Source organism: Eupeodes corollae, chromosome X (assembly GCF_945859685.1).
Source record: "Eupeodes corollae chromosome X, idEupCoro1.1, whole genome shotgun sequence".
NCBI classification, from domain to species: domain Eukaryota; kingdom Metazoa; phylum Arthropoda; class Insecta; order Diptera; family Syrphidae; genus Eupeodes; species Eupeodes corollae.
In genome coordinates this window covers 1343036-1362027 of record NC_079150.1, presented here as the reverse complement: position 1 = coordinate 1362027, position 18992 = coordinate 1343036, and the positions used below count along the sequence as shown (strand labels likewise).

At 39.1% G+C, this 18992-nt stretch overlaps 1 protein-coding gene across 20 annotated transcripts in view; it reads left to right on the top strand.

Annotated features, from left to right (window-relative positions):
• The window catches only part of LOC129953432 (twitchin), a 61241-nt gene extending 42880 nt beyond the window's left edge, over positions 1–18361 (top strand). For 18 of the 20 annotated variants that reach the window (XM_056066688.1, XM_056066687.1, XM_056066684.1 and 15 more), the window contains 12 exons: positions 8–322; positions 379–660; positions 724–1023; positions 1086–10544; positions 10614–11592; positions 11663–12004; positions 12256–13298; positions 14662–14718; positions 16347–16489; positions 16607–16742; positions 16811–17113; positions 17169–18361. In XM_056066688.1, coding sequence (XP_055922663.1) covers positions 8–322; positions 379–660; positions 724–1023; positions 1086–10544; positions 10614–11592; positions 11663–12004; positions 12256–13298; positions 14662–14718; positions 16347–16489; positions 16607–16742; positions 16811–17113; positions 17169–17800 — 13991 coding nt within the window. In that variant the 3' untranslated portion in view covers positions 17801–18361. The remainder of the gene's footprint in view (positions 1–7; positions 323–378; positions 661–723; positions 1024–1085; positions 10545–10613; positions 11593–11662; positions 12005–12255; positions 13299–14661; positions 14719–16346; positions 16490–16606; positions 16743–16810; positions 17114–17168) is intronic. The other 2 variants (XM_056066689.1, XM_056066673.1) reach the window with 1 other exon arrangement.
• The last annotated feature ends 631 nt before the right edge of the window (positions 18362–18992 follow it).

Genomic DNA, 18992 nt, shown 5'->3' with positions numbered 1-18992 from the left:
ATTTCAGATGAACCTGGTAAGCCTGGAACTCCAGAGGCAGTCGATTGGGATAAGGATCATGTGGATCTGAAGTGGAATCCACCCTTAAATGATGGTGGATCACCAATAACAGCATACGCAATAGAAAAATGTGAAAAGGGTACAGGAAAATGGATTAAGGCTGTTGAAGTAGCTGCCCCACCACCCGGTGGCGAATGTAAGGCTACTGTACCAAGCTTAGACGAAAATACTGAGTACGAGTTCAGAGTTCGTGGTATAAATGCCGCAGGCCCTGGTGAACCAAGTGATGCCAGTAAATCAGTTATCACTAAACCCAGGAAGTGTAAGTTGATTTATTTAACGTTCTTTGCGATTTTCTTATCTATTTTTTTTCATTAGTGGCGCCTAAGATCGACCGCAGAAACATCCACACCTACAATGTCAAGGAGGGTGAGCCAATCTTCTTGGACATTAAGATCATTGGTGAACCTCCACCGGATGTAGTTTGGTCACACAATGGAAAATCAATTCCAGTTTCCTCACACCGACGTATTGATAATATACCATACAATACAAAGTTCTTCAACGACAGTCCAAAGCGAAAAGACACAGGAACTTACAAAATTGTTGCACACAATAAATACGGCCAGGACACCGTGGAGTTCGAGATCAATATCATATGTAGGCATTTTGAACCAATTTCTACGTAAATACATCTTACAATCGACATTTTAATCTTTTCAGCTAAGCCTGGAAAACCAGAAGGACCACTGGAAGTATCTGACATCCATAAGGAGGGATGCAAACTTAAGTGGAAGAAACCTAAGGATGATGGTGGTGAACCAATTGACGGCTATTTGATTGAGAAATACGATCCCGAAACTGGAATCTGGTTACCGGTAGGAAAATCAGATGGTCCAGAGTTCAATGTTGAGGGTCTTACGCCTGGACATGAATATAAATTCCGCGTTAAAGCTCTCAACAAAGAAGGAGAATCAGAACCGTTGGAGACATTTGGATCAATTGTAGCAAAGGACCCGTTTAGTAAGTCGACGATATGATGATTATTAGTTAAAAAATTAATTTAAAATTTTACTGTTCAATAGCGACTGCCTCCAAGCCTGGAGCACCAGAGCCAGCGGATTGGTCTGCCAATCATGTTGAACTTGCATGGTGTGAGCCCGCAAGTGATGGTGGCTCACCAATCACCGGTTACATAATCGAAAAGAAAGACAAATACAGTCCGATGTGGGAGAAGGCATGTGAAACAGATACACCAACCCCAGTGGCTACCGTACATGGCCTGATTGAAGGAAATGAATATCAATTCAGAGTCATAGCACTAAACAAAGCTGGCCAATCAGAACCTTCGGAGCCAGGTAAGACATTCACGGCAAAACCACGCTATTTGGCACCGAAAATCGATCGTCGCAATCTACGCGATGTGACAATATCAGCTGGAACACCACTCAAATTCGATGCAAATATTATTGGAGAACCAGCACCGAAGGTTGAGTGGAGATTCTCCAACTGCCCATTGCAATCCGGCAAGAATGTGACAATCGATAGTCCAGATTATTATACAAAATTAGTTATAAGGCCAGCAAGTCGATCAGATTCTGGCGAGTATACCGTAACAGCGACAAACAGCTCTGGCAAGGACACCGTAACGCTTAATGTTGTAGTTACCGATAAGCCAACACCTCCATTGGGACCACTTCAAATTTCCGATATACACAAAGAAGGCTGTCACTTGAAATGGAAACGACCAAAAGATGACGGAGGCACTCCCATCGAATACTTCCAAATTGACAAAATGGATCCGGAAACAGGTTGTTGGGTGCCTGTTTGTCGTGCCACCGAGCCTCAAGCAGACGTTACCGGTTTGACACCTGGTGGTGAATATAAATTCCGTGTTGTGGCTGTAAACGCCGAAGGTGAATCGTCACCACTCGAAGCTGATGAGACAATCATTGCCAAGAATCCATTCGACGAGCCTGGTAAGCCCGAAAATGTGCGTGCAACCGATTGGGATAAGGACCATGTCGATTTAGCATGGACTCCTCCGATAACCGATGGCGGATCACCAATTACCGGATACATAATTGAAAAGAAGGATAAGTATGGACAGTGGGAGAAGGCCGTCGAAGTTCCTGCTGACCAGAGCAAGGCAACAGTTCCGGACTTGATTGAAGGACAAACCTATGAGTTCCGTGTTATTGCGGTTAACAAAGCTGGTCCAGGTGAGCCAAGTACAGCAACTCCACCAATTATAGCTAAACCTAGAAACAAGGCACCACTCATCGATAGAACCAATCTCCTTGAAGTCCGCATTAAAGCTGGTCAAAACTTTACCTATGACATCAAAGTTTCTGGCGAGCCTGCACCAAAAACAAAATGGCTTCTTAACAAACGAGAAGTTTACCCAAGCGATCATGTTAAAGTACAACACGTTGATTACAATACAAAACTTGTTGTACGTAATGCAAGCCGCGCCGATTCTGGAACCTACACTATAACAGCTGAGAACATCAATGGAACCGATACAGCCGATGTGAAAGTCATTGTCCTTGACAAACCCGCTCCACCAAATGGTCCACTTAAGGTTGAAGATGTGCATGCTGATGGCTGCACACTCAAATGGTCACCACCGGATGATGATGGTGGTCAACCAATTGAAAGTTACGTTATTGAAAAACTTGATGAAATCACAGGACGCTGGGTTCCAGCTGGTGAGACTGATGGTCCAACAACCAAGTTCAACGTAGATGGATTAACACCAGGGCACAAGTACAAGTTCCGTGTTAGGGCTCGTAATCGTCAAGGCATTTCAGACCCATTGACAACACCTCATGGAACAGAAGCCAAGAATCCCTACGATGAACCTTCAAAACCAGGAACTCCAGTTATCAAAGATTACGACAAAGACTTTGTCGAATTACAATGGGCACGACCAGAACAAGATGGGGGCTCACCTATTACTGGATATATTATTGAGAAAAGGGACAAATATAGTCCCGATTGGGAAAAGTGCGCTGATGTTGATGGAGATGTTACAACTGGAAAAGTTCCTGATTTGGTAGAGGGCGTGAAATATGAATTCCGTGTTAAGGCTGTCAACAAGGCTGGCCCAGGAGCACCAAGTGATGCTACTCAGCCTCACATTGCCAGGCCTAAGAATCTTGCACCGAAGATTGACCGTCAATTCATGATCGATATCAAAGTCCGAGCTGGTCAGACCTTTGACTTTGACGTACCTGTTATTGGTGAACCTCCACCAACCAAAGAATGGTCACATAAAGACAACATGGTCCTAAATACGGACCGTGTCAAGATTGTCAATGAGGATTATCGCACAAAAATGCGGGTTATTGACGCTAAGCGCTCTGACACCGGCACATACACACTTCTTGCTCGTAATGTGAATGGCAGTGACAAAGCAACTGTTAATGTTACAGTTTTGGATATTCCATCACCACCGGAAGGTCCTTTGCGACCAGAAGAAGTTACTAAAAGCTCAATTACCTTACGCTGGAGGCCGCCCAAAGATGACGGCGGTTCAGAAATTACCCATTACGTTGTTGAAAAAATGGATACAGAAACATTGCGTTGGGTGCCAGTTGGGGATTGCGCTGACACTTGTATTCGTGCCGACAATTTAATAGAAAATCATGATTACAACTTCCGCGTTCGCGCTGTCAACAAACAAGGAGAGTCTTTGCCGCTTGCTACAGCACAATCAATCACTGTTAAGGATCCATTTACTCGACCTGACAAACCTGGACAGCCACAAGCCACCGACTGGGATAAGGATCATGTTGATTTGGAATGGGCAGCTCCGAAAAAAGATGGAGGTTCACCTATTACTGGTTATATTATTGAGAAGCGTTCTAAATTTGGACCATGGGAAAAAGCGGTTGAGGTGCCCGGCAAGCAAACAAAGGCCACCGTGCCTGATTTGTTAGAGAACGAGCCGTACGAGTTCCGAGTTATTGCTGTAAACAAAGGGGGACCAGGGGAGCCTTCTGACGCTTCATCAACTGTTGTAACCAAACCCCGATTTATTGCACCATACTTCGATAAGAAACTTTTGGAAGATATCACTGTTCATGCTGGAAAGCGTTTGGGATGGGTTCTGCCAATTGAAGCATCTCCTCGTCCAACATATACTTGGGAATTTAATGGCACAAAAATTGAACAAAGTACCCGCATCGATATGTCTTTGTTCCAGAATGAGTTGACATTTGAAATACCATTTTCGACGCGTGCAGATGCTGGTCGTTACACTCTTAAGCTCAAGAACGAGCATGGAGAGTTTTCCGCCTCTGCTCACGCTACAGTTTTAGATCGCCCAAGCCCACCTATTGGACCACTCGATATTACAAAAATAACTAAGGATGGTTGTCACCTGACTTGGCAACACCCAGAAGACGATGGAGGGTCACCAATTCTTCACTACGTCATCGAAAAGATGGATATGTCTCGTGGAACTTGGTCTGATGCTGGTATGAGCACACATCTAGTACACGACGTTACTCGACTGTTCCATAGAAAGGAATACCTATTTAGAGTGAAGGCTGTAAATGCAATTGGTGAGTCAGAACCACTTGAGGCTACCAAGAGCATTATAGCTAAGAACGACTTTGACGAACCTGATGCACCAGGAAAACCAGATATCACTGACTGGGATCGGGACCACGTCGACTTGCGCTGGGCCGAACCTAAATCTGACGGTGGTGCACCACTTACCGAATACATCATTCAAAAGAAGGAGAAGGGCACTCCATATTGGGTGAATGTAGTGCACGTACCACCAAACAAGACAGCAGCAACTGTACCAGAACTAACCGAAGGTCAAGAATACGAATTCCGAATTATTGCTTGCAATCCTGCAGGTCAATCAGAGCCATCGGAACCATCTGATATGGTTACAGCCAAGGCTCGTTTCCTTGCACCTAAGATTATTACACCACTGCATGACATACGCATCAAGGCCGGGCTTATATTCCATATTGACATCGACTTCATTGGGGAACCTGCTCCTGAAGTTATTTGGGATCGCAATAATATACCAGTCGCCACCAACGAACGAACAACTCTAACAGCGATTGGCCACCACACAGTTATTCACACCGTCAATTGCAAACGTGATGATTCAGGAACCTATCATCTCCTACTGAGAAACGATTCCGGTATAGATGAGGGCTCATTCCAGTTAATTATTCTTGACCGTCCAGGTCCACCTACAGGTCCAATGGAATACGAAGAAATAACCGCCAACTCAGTGACAATTTCATGGAAACCACCAAAGGACAATGGTGGCTCGGAAATATCTGCGTACGTCATTGAAAAACGTGACTTGACACATGGTGGTGGTTGGGTACCAGCTGTGACCTACGTCAATGCCAAATACAATCATGCCGTTGTGCCACGTTTGCTAGAAGGTACCCAGTATGAGTTCCGAGTAATGGCTGAAAATCTTCAAGGACGATCGGAGCCTCTGGTTTCAGAAGAACCAGTTGTTGCAAAGAACCAATACAGCACTCCTGGTCAACCTGGAAAGCCCGAGCTCACAGACAGCGACAAAGATCATATTTCGATCAAATGGAAGCCACCAATCAGTAATGGTGGATCATCAATTATCGGTTATGACATTGAACGCCGTGATAAGGCAACTGGAAGGTGGATTAAAATAAACGCCGAGCCAGTACCGAACAATAATTATACAGATGACCGCGTCTCTGATGGTCACCAATATGAGTACCGAGTTTCTGCAGTCAATGCTGCTGGAAATGGAAAACCGTCAGAACCTTCATCAGTTTTATCAGCTAAGCCAATGCGTGAGAAACCACGGTTGTTCTTGGATGGTTTGATTGGACGTAAGATCAAAGTCCACGCTGGAGAACCTGTTTGTATTCATATTCCGATTCAAGGTGCTCCTACACCAACAGTAGAATGGGCAAAAACAGGAATTAAATTGGCCGAGAGCAATAAGATTTCATTCCAGACAAGTCCCGAAGAAACAATATTCCGAATCGATAATTCGGTGCGTGGGGACGCTGGTACTTATAATGTTACAGCAACTAATGCCTTTGGAAAGGACAGCGCTGATATTCAAGTAATTGTTGTCGACAAGCCTGACCCACCAGAAGGTCCATTGACATACACAGAGATCTCCCAGGATCATATTTCACTCTCATGGCATCCACCAAAGGATGATGGTGGTGGTGATATAACCGGATATGTTGTTGAAGTTTCAGAATTTGGAGTAGATGCTTGGCGCCCAGTGCCCGGCTTTTGCCCAAGAACTACTTTTACTGTTAAAGGATTGACTGAAGGAAAGAAATACGTATTCCGCGTAAGTGCTGAAAACATTTACGGTATCTCCGAACCATTGGAAGGTAAGCCTGTTGTAGCTAAGTCTCCATTTGACCCGCCAGATGCACCAAGCCAGCCTGAGGTTGTCGCATACAGTCCATCGTCTGCTTCACTTGAATGGCATCCACCAGAGTACTGTGGTGGAAAACCAATTACGGGATATATTGTTGAACGCCGTGAACGTGGTGGTGAATGGATCAGATGCAACAACTACCCAACACCTAACACTAGTTACACAGTTCAAGATTTACGTGAAGGTTCAAGGTATGAGTTCCGTGTAACAGCTGTGAATGAAGCTGGACCAGGAAAACCATCCAAGCCTTCAGAGCCAATGACTGCCCAACTTCAACGATACAAACCGGATGCTCCAGAGCCACCAAAGGCTGACCGCATAACAAGAAACAGTGCAACTCTTTCATGGAGGCCACCACGTAATGATGGCAAGTCAAAGATTAAGGGTTATTATCTCGAAATGAAACCAAAGGGTTCTAAAGACTGGATACCCATAAACGAAGTTCCCATTCATAACCTGTTATACACAGTCCCAGACTTAAAAGAAGGACAAGAATATGCATTCCGTGTCATTGCTGATAATGAAGTCGGTCGATCTGAACCGTCCAAGCCTTCCAATCCAATTGTTATTGGAGAACAGCCTAATAAGCCATGCATGGACTTGGGTGGAGTGCGAGACATCATTGTTCGTGCGGGAGAAGATTTCAGTATACACGTACCGTATGTAGGCTTCCCTAAGCCCACTGCTACATGGCATGCTAACGACTTACTGCTGGACGATGATCAACGTATGTTCCAGAATTTGACAGATGATGCTGCTAGCTTTGTAGTCAAAAATTCAAAACGTAGTGATTCTGGGCAATATCGTTTGCAACTAAAGAACCCCTCAGGTTTTGATACGGCTACGATAAATGTTAAAGTACTTGATCGTCCAAGGCCTCCATCGCATTTGCGTGCAGATGAATTTGCAGGTGACGCTTTAACTCTATACTGGAACCCACCAAAGGATGATGGTGGTTCACCTATAAGTAATTACATTGTAGAAAAGAGAGAGAGTGGAAGCCCCACTTGGTCAAAGGTCAGCAGTTACTGTACGGTACCATTTGTAAGAGTACGGAATCTGACAATTGGAAGGGATTACGAATTCCGGGTGATTGCTGAAAACAAATATGGACAATCCGAGCCAGCTGAAACAGAGCAACCAATCCGAGCTAGACATCCATTCGACGTGCCTGGAGCCCCAGGTATTCCAAGGGGTATCGACTCAACGGAAGATTCAATTACTATTACTTGGGCAAAACCACGCCACGATGGTGGTTCACCTATTACTGGATATGTTATAGAAAAGCGTCTATTGTCGGAAGACAAATGGACTAAGGGTATTCAAGCACACTGTCCAGAACTAACATGCAAAATTCCTAATCTTATTGAAAGCCATGAATACGAGTTCCGCGTATCAGCCGTCAATGCTGCCGGACAAGGACCATATAGCTCATCTTCAGATGGCATTATATGCCGGTCACCACCATCAGCACCAAGGATAACATCAGACTTAAAGATACGCGACATCATTGTCTGTGCTGGAGAAGAGTTCCGCATTACTGTACCATTTAATGGCAACCCAAGACCCAAACCATCATGGTCGATCAATAACAAAGAGGTTATCCAAGATGATCGTATTAAGTTCGAGACAACAGATTACAATACCGTTTTCCACAACAAAAGTGCCAAGCGATCCGAGACCGGATCATATCAAATCACGTTGACTAATTCCGAAGGTTTTGACACAGCTGCCTGTCACGTTACAGTTGTTGATAGGCCGGGTCCTCCTCAAGGACCACTTTTGGCTTCAGATATTACACCTGATAGTTGCACACTTTCATGGAAAACTCCATTGGATGACGGTGGTTCACCGATAACCAACTATGTCGTTGAAAAAATGGATAACAATGGAATTTGGATTAAGGTCAGTAGCTTTGTGCGAAATACACATTACGACGTCATGGGGCTAGAACCAAATAAGAAATATTACTTCAGAGTACGAGCTGAAAATCGATATGGGCTCAGTGAACCAATTGATTCAGAAGAACCAGTTCTGGCGAAGTACCAATTTACTGTCCCTGATGCTCCAGGTCAGCCAAAGGTTATCGATTGGGACTCTGGAAATGTGACTTTGATTTGGGACCGACCATCATCAGATGGTGGTTCTCGAATTCAAGGTTACCAAATTGAATACAGAGATGTTGCTAATGACACTTCGTGGAATACCTATGAATTCCTTATTAAAGACACAAAATACCAGTTGTACAATCTTGTCAATGGACACGAATATGAGTTCCGTGTTAAGGCAAAGAACGCTGCCGGATTTAGTAAGCCATCGGCACCTTCGATGAAATTCAAATTAAAGGGCAAATTCAATGTCCCATCACCACCAGGAACTCCACAAGTGATTAAGGTCGGAAAGAATTATGTTGATCTTAAATGGGCTAAGCCCGAAAGTGACGGTGGTTCCCGCATCACAGGCTACATCATTGAACGCCGTGATATTGGTGGTGCTATTTGGGTCAAGTGCAATGACTACAATGTCTTGGATACTGAATACACAGTTATCAATCTAATTGAAATGGGAGATTATGAATTCAGAATATTTGCCGTTAACGCCGCTGGACGTTCAGAGCCCAGCTCATGCACTATGCCAATTAAAGTCTGTGAGGTTTTGGGTGGAGAGAAGCCCGAATGGGTTACACGTTTGCAAGATCGTGTTGCGCCCTTCGGAAAATACTTCATGTTACAATGTCAAGCGACGGGCAAACCAGAACCAACTGCAAGATGGTTGCGTAATGGAAAAGAAATTCAAATGGGTGGAAGGTTTACATGCGATTCTAAGGAAGGTGTGTTCAGACTGCACATTTCAGACGTTCAGTCAACAGATGAAGGTGATTTTACATGTGAAGCAATTAATTCACTTGGCTTCGTTCACACAACAAGCCATCTTAAGATTGGCTCACCACCAGTTATTACCAGAATTCCCAACGAACTATACTTACCAGAGAATGATAATGCTAAGATCAAAGTGTATTACACAGGTGACCAACCTATGCAAATAACGATTACTAAGAATAACGAAACTTATAAGGAAACATCGAACTTTAAGTATACAGCATTCGACGACTTTGTTGCAATTTGTATTCGGGATGTTAACAAGGACGACGGAGGGGTGTATGGCATTGAATTCAAAAATGAGAGTGGAATCGCTGTTGGAAACTTTGATGTGAGAATTACCGGCTTGCCGGGACCACCGGTGGGACCAATGGGAGTTTCTCATATAAATAAACATTCTTGCACATTGGCCTGGCGTCCTCCAGCATACGATGGTGGCTTACGTGTAACGCATTATGTCGTTGAACGTAAAGACACGAGCTCATCGCACTGGATAACCGTTTCCAGCTTATGCAAAGAACTATCGTACACTGTTCAAGGTCTTACCGAAAATCAAGAATACGTCTTCCGCGTCATGGCGGTAAATGAAAATGGTCTGGGTACTCCATTGGAGGGTTTGAATCCTATCAAAGCAAAGGCTCCATTCGATCCACCCTCACCACCTGGAATCCCAAAAGTCACAGAAATCGGCGAAGAATTCGTCCATTTGGAATGGGACAAACCTGAATCAGACGGAGGAGCTCACATTCAAGGTTATTGGATTGATAAACGCGAAGTTGGCAGCTCTGCCTGGCAACGTGTCAATATCACAATCTGCCCAACCACACAAATTAACTGTCCAAATCTTATTGAAGGCCGACAGTACGAATTTAGAGTATTCGCTCAAAACGAAGCTGGTCTTTCAAAGGAATCAACAGCATCGACCTCAGTCAAGATTGTAGACCCCAAGGCAGCACAACCACCACTTATAGTCAAACCTTTGCGTGATGCCAATTGCATTCAAAATCACAATGCACAATTCTCATGCACAATAACTGGTGTTCCACAGCCAGTTATAAGCTGGTATAAGGGCGCTCGAGAAATTTCTAATGGTGCTAGGTATCATATGTACGCTGAAGGAGAAACTTACTTCCTAAACATCAATGATGTCTTTGGAGAAGACGCTGACGAATATGTTTGCCGAGCGGTCAATAAGGCTGGTGCTAAGTCGACAAGGGCGTCACTTGTTATCATGAGTAAGTCAACTGTGTTTTCCTTACAATTGAAGCTCCAAATATTATTTTAATTTTTGTTTTATTCATTAGCTGCTCCTAAGTTGAATGTTCCACCGAGATTCCGTGACACTGCTTACTTTGATAAGGGTGAGAATGTAGTAATTAAGATTCCATTCACTGGATATCCAAAACCTCGCATCAACTGGATTCGCGAAGGTGAAACTATTGAATCCGGTGGACACTACCATGTAGAAGTCAAGGAACGTCATGCTATTTTAACTATTCGTGATGGTTCTAAACTTGATTCGGGACCATATAGGATCACTGCCGAAAACGAACTTGGATCAGACACAGCTGTTATAAAGATACAAATCAGCGATCGACCTGATCCACCACGTTTCCCAATGGTCGAAAATATCGGATCTGATTCACTGTCATTAAGTTGGAAGAGTCCAGTATGGGATGGTGGTTCAAATATCACAAATTATTTAGTGGAAAAACGTGAACACCCAATGTCATCATGGATTCGTGTTGGAAATACACGCTTTACATCAATAGCTGTGACTGGTCTTGCACCTGGACATCAATACGATTTTAGGATCTACGCAGAAAATGTGTATGGACGTTCTGATTCTTCAGAAGTAAGTACATTGATTACAACCAAAGATACAGGCAAAAAAAAGAAACAAGAAAAGAAATGGGAAATCGATGAAAATGGCAAAAAGGTTCGTGGAAAGGCCGATGGCCCGATCAAGGATTACGATTCGTATGTCTTTGACATATATTCCAAATATGTGCCACAACCGGTTGAGATCTCACATGACAGTGTTTATGATCGTTATGATATTTTAGAAGAAATCGGAACAGGTGCTTTCGGTGTTGTACATCGTTGCCGAGAGCGAAGCACTGGCAATATTTTCGCGGCTAAGTTCATTCCAGTATCACATGAAATTGAAAAGGATTTGATTCGTCGTGAAATTGATATTATGAATCAATTGCATCATCAGAAACTTATTAATTTGCACGATGCATTTGAAGATGACGATGAAATGGTTTTAATATTCGAGTTGTAAGTACATTAAAAAATAAATTCCTATACCCATTTCAGGCATTTTTTAAATCTAACAAATAATTCATAGTTTATCTGGTGGGGAACTTTTCGAACGAATCACAGACGAGGGATACACTATGTCCGAGTCTGAGGTTATTAACTACATGCGCCAAATTTGCGAAGGTGTCAAACACATGCACGAGAAGAACATCATCCATTTGGATATCAAACCTGAAAATATTATGTGTCAAACACGAAGAAGCACAAATGTTAAATTGATTGACTTTGGATTGGCCACAAGATTAGATCCAAATGAAGTTGTAAAAATAACAACTGGAACAGCTGAATTTGCTGCTCCCGAAATCGTTAATCGGGAACCAGTTGGCTTCTATACAGACATGTGGGCTGTAGGTGTACTTTCCTATGTCCTGTAAGTATTAATTTTTTCAAAGCTCTGATAAAACATTTCGAGCTTTTGTTATTATATATTACAGACATAATTTGCTTTATGAGTTTTAAAAATACCACCGTTAGTTACATTTCTGATTTTAAGGTTTTTTTTTACATTCGTTTAAATTTAAAACATATCTTAAGACGGGAGGGGCAAAGTCCATCAAAAAATCATTCAAAATATTTTTTCTTTCACTTTCATATCACCTGATTATCCTTTTCGTCTGATAGTTTGAGTGGACTTTCACCATTCGCCGGTGAAAACGATATATCAACTCTGAAGAACGTCAAGGCATGCGATTGGGACTTCGACGAAGAAGCCTTCCGTCATATTTCCCAAGAAGGTAAAGACTTCATCCGTTCACTACTTGTTGCTAACAAAGAGAAAAGAATGACAGCTCACGAATGCTTATTACATCCATGGCTAATGGGAGACCATAGTGATCGTACACAAAAGATTGCTCGTGAGAAATACCTCGCTTTCCGTGACAAATTACGAAAGAAGTATGAAGACTTCAATAAATATCTTCTGCCAATTGGCAGGCTATCTGAATACTCTTCGTTGCGTAAGCTTCTCATGGAGAAATACAAAATTCATGAGACATCGATTGATAGAAGACAAGCCGCCCCAAGATTCGTCATCCGTCCATCATCTCAATTCTGCTACGAAGGCCAAAGCGTTAAGTTCTATTGCCGTTGCATAGCCATTGCAACGCCAACCTTAACTTGGTCACACAATCACCAAGAACTGCGACAGAGTGTTAAATACATGAAACGCTATGCCGGCGACGATTACTACTTTATCATTAATCGTGTTAAACTGGAAGATCGTGGCGAATACATCGTCCGTGCTGAGAACCATTATGGGTCTCGCGAAGAAGTCGTCTTCCTCAATGTGCAACCACTACCAAAACAACCACCAGTTTACCGACACGAATCGACACCAGTTAGGAGACGCGAACCACTTCCATACACTTTCTGGCAGGAAGAATCAGAGTCAGCACCCAGTTTTACATTCCTATTACGTCCTCGTGTCATGCAAGCTCGCGATACATGCAAGTTGCTGTGCTGTTTGAGTGGAAAACCAGTACCAACCGTCAAGTGGTACAAGGATGGACGTGAGCTCAGCAAATATGAATATTCAATGACACATTCAGATGGCGTTGTAACAATGGAAATTATCGATTGCAAGCCCTCCGATTCAGGAAAATACTCATGCATTGCTACCAATTGTCATGGCACGGATGAAACAGAATGTGTGGTCATTGTAGAGGGTAAGTGTTAAAAATATAGTTGAAACATAATACAGAAAAGTTCTTTTTAAATTAAATTTTTCACTGTCGGTATTTTTATAAACTAATTCAATTTAAATTAAAGAGAACGCCATCAAATAAACAAAACATATAAAAAACATTGATTTGGCAATACTTTTTCATGTGAGCTTTGTATGTATTTTCTTATAACTATTAAGTTCCTTCAATTTAAAAAAAAAGGGACATGAAACAAAAGACGCCACTGAAAAATAAGCTAACTGCGCAGATAATTCATTACACAAATTTTATCAAATCTATTAATACAAAATCTGCAGTCAATACTACTTACAGTGCACGTAGTAAACTGCAAACATCATTTGTCTACTATTTCAATACCTATTTTAAAGCTAAATTCATGCTAACGCTTACCTGAAAAGTTATGAAAAATTGTTCAAATTGATGTTTACAATAATTATATTTTTTTTGTAATATTAAAATTTAAAATTATCCTAGGATAATTGATGGTTTTACTCGATTTTATTAATACGAAAGACTTCTTATTTTAGTTTAAGGTTGTTTTTTGGTATTTTTTAAGTGTTAAAAAAGTTCAAAGACATTGAAAAGTTTAAAAAATGATTATGGCGAAACCATTTCTGAACATCTGACGTGTTTAGAGCTTAAGAAGCCTAAAAAGGGAAAAAAATCAGTTATTGATATTTTAAGTGTGATCAACGTCTCTACATACCAGATGTAGGGATCGGAAACTTTCAGAAATTGTTTGAGGAGCTTAGCAATAGAAGGTGATTTTTACACTTTATGATAATGGTCAAGTACTTTTTAAGTTCTTTAAAACAGGTAAAACTCAATTTTGCTATAAATAGATTTCCAGTACATACTTTAATAAATGAAAAAACTGTTATAATTTATAATTGGAAAACTCTATGCAGTTTTTTTTTAAATTAGTATTGTACTAACGCAACGGAAGTTGCTTAATACATCTTAAAGTTTTTAAAAACAATGACACAATGGATTAAGCATCAAGGATGTACATAGGACCGAACTATTAGAAATAATCACCTTTCCTACTCTAGTTTCAAATGTTTTCATTTTTGTATATAAATTTCAGGGTGAGTAGTCGAATGCTTTTTACAGGATAAAATTGTCTACGCTTTTTATCTATAATACCCAAATTGTCGTCAGATCAATTGAAATTTCAAATAATCCTAAACTAAAATAAAATTCAAAGTCTTTGAAAAAAAAAAAAACAATTTTATTTATGTAATCGAGCAAAATCTTAAATTTTTGATTAAAACAAATATAAAAATCTAAAAAAATGTAAATTAAACAAAACAACGATACAAATTTCCTAATGAAATTTTTTTAGGAGAATGGGTTACACCCGAGCAGGCAGAACTTGCTCACAATTTCCTATATTCAGGAGGTAAAGCATTAAAAAAAAAAAAAAAACATATTTAACACCTGCTACAAAACCTGTTTTATTTTTCATTTTAATCCCTAAATAAAAATATGTTGCTATTTAAACAATTTTAAAAAGAAACATAGGTTGACAATACTCTATATCCCTTGAAAATTGTTAACCATAAATTTTTGAATGTGTTTGCTAATTTATTGAGTATGAGTATAGTTACCTAATAATATTTGTTTTGCTAAACATTATTTTCGAACAATTGCTGTGTTCGAAAGTTTTCTAATTTGAACTTGTTTCGAAGATGTACCCGTGCCGATATCTTCTGGTTATTCTAATTTATTTGTATAAGAACAAATTATTTAATATTTGAAAATAAGTTATATAAAGATCTAAAAAAAATAATACATTTAGAATTCATATCAAATCAATTTGCGAATTCCAGAATCGACAAAGTTTTTAATTGAGCGTTATTAATTCGATCAGAATGGGGCTCAATTTAATTTATAGGCTAATTCAATTTAAGAAATATTTCTAAACATATATATTTTTAAAGATTTATCAAAACTTTTAAATATCTAAGAATGTGAATTTTATTAAAAAAAATATTGATTTTGGATTTGACTAGACCTTTATTTTAAATAAATTTTACAAAAACTTTCAGTACGAAATCTCATTATATTCGCGAACCCAAATATTAAAATTTGAATAATTTGCCTTTGTCATGAAACTTTTTCTCAAATAGTCAAATAAGCAAAGTATGCTTTGCAAAACCGTATGAAACTCTTAATTGTTAATGTATTAATTTGTCGTTAATTATTTGTAAGAAATTTAGTTTTGTTGTTCTATGTTTTTATTAGATTTTTGCCAACTTGCCAAAATAATTTAGTTTGTATTTTTTGTATCGCTGAACTTTATTTATATCAAATCTCACTCTCAAAGTATTTTGAACTGATTGTTCCCTAACATAGAACGACACAATTCGTCTAATTAACGACATATTATAAGCAAGTAAAGTACTGCATTTAAGACCCTTAAGCCCGTTTTTGTCGAGAGTGTTTTGCCAAGTTGAAATCAAGTTCGAAAAGTAAATAAAAGCATAATTTGTTCTGGTTTGAAAAAAATATTTCTGAATGATATAACCAAAAACTGAAATTGCATCCACTGATAGTCATGAGGAATTATAACCTTGGTCGAAAATATTAGGTTGCATGATTTAATTTTAAGAATGAATAAATAATTTACATAATTTTGCATCAGTCAATAAAAGGAAAAAACGTTCTGAAGAAAAAAAAGTCCTACGCATGAATAAGTTTTATTTTGACAATATGAATGAATCCATACCATATTATGAATGAATCTTCTAATTTTGTTTTTTGTTACTAATGGTGTGATAGATTTATTTTGTACATACACACATTTTTTTTTGTTAAATCTTTTAAATGGATTTTGTATGTAACCTTGTTAGAATCGTAGTTTGTTTGTTGTCTTTTTGCGTAGGTTTTGCTTCAGATTTTTTAAAAAAGGAAGCTTAAACCACAACAATGAACTGCGGAAATGAAAACTACGGGGTGCATAAAAAATCCATTAAAGAAAATATTTGTCTTAAATTTACTTAAATTATAATTTTATAATCTAAACAGACCGGAAGTACATTGAACAACCTATTAAGCCAGCTCCCCCGCCAATTGTGACAGTGCGTCAAGTGACATCCAATGTCAATACAAATACCAGTACTTCAAATTATTCCTCGACTTCCCACAATTCACTATCATCATCTAGCAAGGTAAGAAATAATATCCCTTTCTTTGATATTTAACTTCGAGCTCTGAAGCCCACAAGAATGTAATTTCTAAATAACAGATTGTTCCAATATAATACATTCTATATATTTTTGTTTCAGACTGTCACAAACAATTCAGGTTCCTTTTCATCAACAAATATTTCTTCAGATTCAACAAGTACGAAAAAGAAGAAATATGGTTTGAATGCACCAGGGTCACCGTCAAGGTCAAGAAGTGCAACCAAAGAGTTGATACGTAAGAAAACGAAAGACGACAATTTAATAATATATTCATATATTACATACCTATTTTCTTTTGTATAGTGCCCCCTGATGATTCATTAATGTGTAAGCCTGAATTTTCAAAAGCACTGAAGGATCTTACAATTAAAGATGGGGAACAACTATTGCTAACATGCACAGTTGTTGGTGATCCTGAGCCTCAGATTACGTGGTCAAAGAACGGAAAGGCAATCTCATCGTCAGAAATTATGGATTTGAAATATAAAAATGGTGTTGCTACATTAACAATCAACGAAATCTTCCCAGAAGATGAAGGTGTATTTACTTGTACAGCAACCAATTCCATTGGATCGGTTGACACCAAGTGCAAGCTGACCGTTAAGCGTAAGTATATGGTATAATACACTGTTTTTCCTTAATAAACTTATTTTTTTCGCAGCTATGGAAAAGAACTTAGCTAAACGTACGGCTAGTGGCGACAAACCACCTAAAATTGCCAGCCACCTTGAATCTCGCTTTGTTAATGATGGGGATGCCGTAACTCTAGCTTGTCGTATCATTGGTGCGGAACACTTCGATGTTGTTTGGCTTCACAATAATAAAGAAATTAAGCCTTCTAAGGACTTCCAATATACAAATGAAGCGAATATCTATAAATTACAAATTGCCGAAATTTTCCCCGAAGATGCAGGCACATACACTTGCGAGGCATTTAACGATGCTGGCGAAAGTTTCAGCACTTGCACAATTAATGTCCTAGTGCCAGGAGAAGAACCAAAACAACCAACTTTCACCAAATTCCCGTCTTCGGTAACAGTTCAAGAAACCGAATCGTGTACGTTTGAGTGTGAAACCCAAGAAAGTCCACTTCAATTGACCTGGTTCAAGGATGGCAAACAAATTGATGAAGCAAGTTCGAGATTTAAGTTCATCAAGGATGGCAATAAATACTCGTTGGAAATTGTTAAGTGTACAGCTACAGATGTTGGACAATATCAGGCAAAGGCAGTTGGAAAGAAGGGTGAAACCTTTGCTTCATTTTCAGTTAATGTATTTACAACTGATTCATAAATAATGATATATGTTAGTCCTTACCTAAGCAACACCTGTTAAAAAAAAAACAAGTAACAGGATTTAATTTAAGCTCAATTTTCGTTTAATATTTATTGTTAGTTTCTTTTTTAATTTTTAAGTTAAATAATTTTGTATGTTTCTGGAAATGCTCATCGGGAACTAAAAATAACACACAAGGAATCGACTAATTTCAATATATCTCTCTCTCTTTCTCTCTCTCACTCTCTGTCAATAATCTATGTATCTCAATATTTGTCTCTAGTGCCTAATTCATTTGAGACCTATATGTTTTGATCTTTTAAACAACTCGAAAAATTGTCCACTGAGAAAAGTAAATTAGAAAGTTTACATTTTGAAAATCAGTGTGTGTTTTATATAAAACAATAAATTAGTAATACTTGTTTATAGGCTTCGTTCTTCCTTTTTCAGTCATAATGTTGGCAATGCATATAAGTAGTTCTAAGTAAAGAAAAAATGTCCACTTTAGAGGATTAGGTTACGTTTCGATTTCAAAATTTCATGCATCGATGCTAATAAAACGAATAAATAACATTTTAATTTTGACTTTTTATTTACAATGGTAAACAAGAAAAACAGAATAACTTATTACAATTGTTCGGTTGTTTTGAACGTTTTTAAAATTTGAAAGTCTTTCAAAAACGATGATACTCTGATTAAGATGATCTGATTCAAAAAAGTTTCCATTACAATTCTAGGGTCTTTTAAGGTAAGCTCGTGTGTCAGTTACTTAATATCTACATTTACAGGAATGCAATTAATTGTAAGAACGTGTTTGTAGTCCGTATTTGAATACGAACTGCTTTTAAGATCATTATTTTCTTTCTAGCAAAAAAAATATATTGAATTTATTGTTAAAATAAATAAATTAGGTTGTGTAACAGACCTTTGAGAACTGGAGCCCAGTGACTTACAACTCAACAATCCCTGTGTGCCAGTAATATTGTCAGGGATGAAGGGGACCTACAATTTTAAGCCGAGTCCGAAAGAGAAAGCACTTTTTTTGATGACGGGAATGTGAATAACTTTCTGTTGTGTTCAGATTGGATTGTAGTGATTTTTCAAACTTTTGGTTTTCGCAATCCTACATTTGAAAAATTACTTTTACGGTGATTAAAACAAAAGTCATATTTATTATTCATTGGTAGGTATATATGTACATTTAAAAATT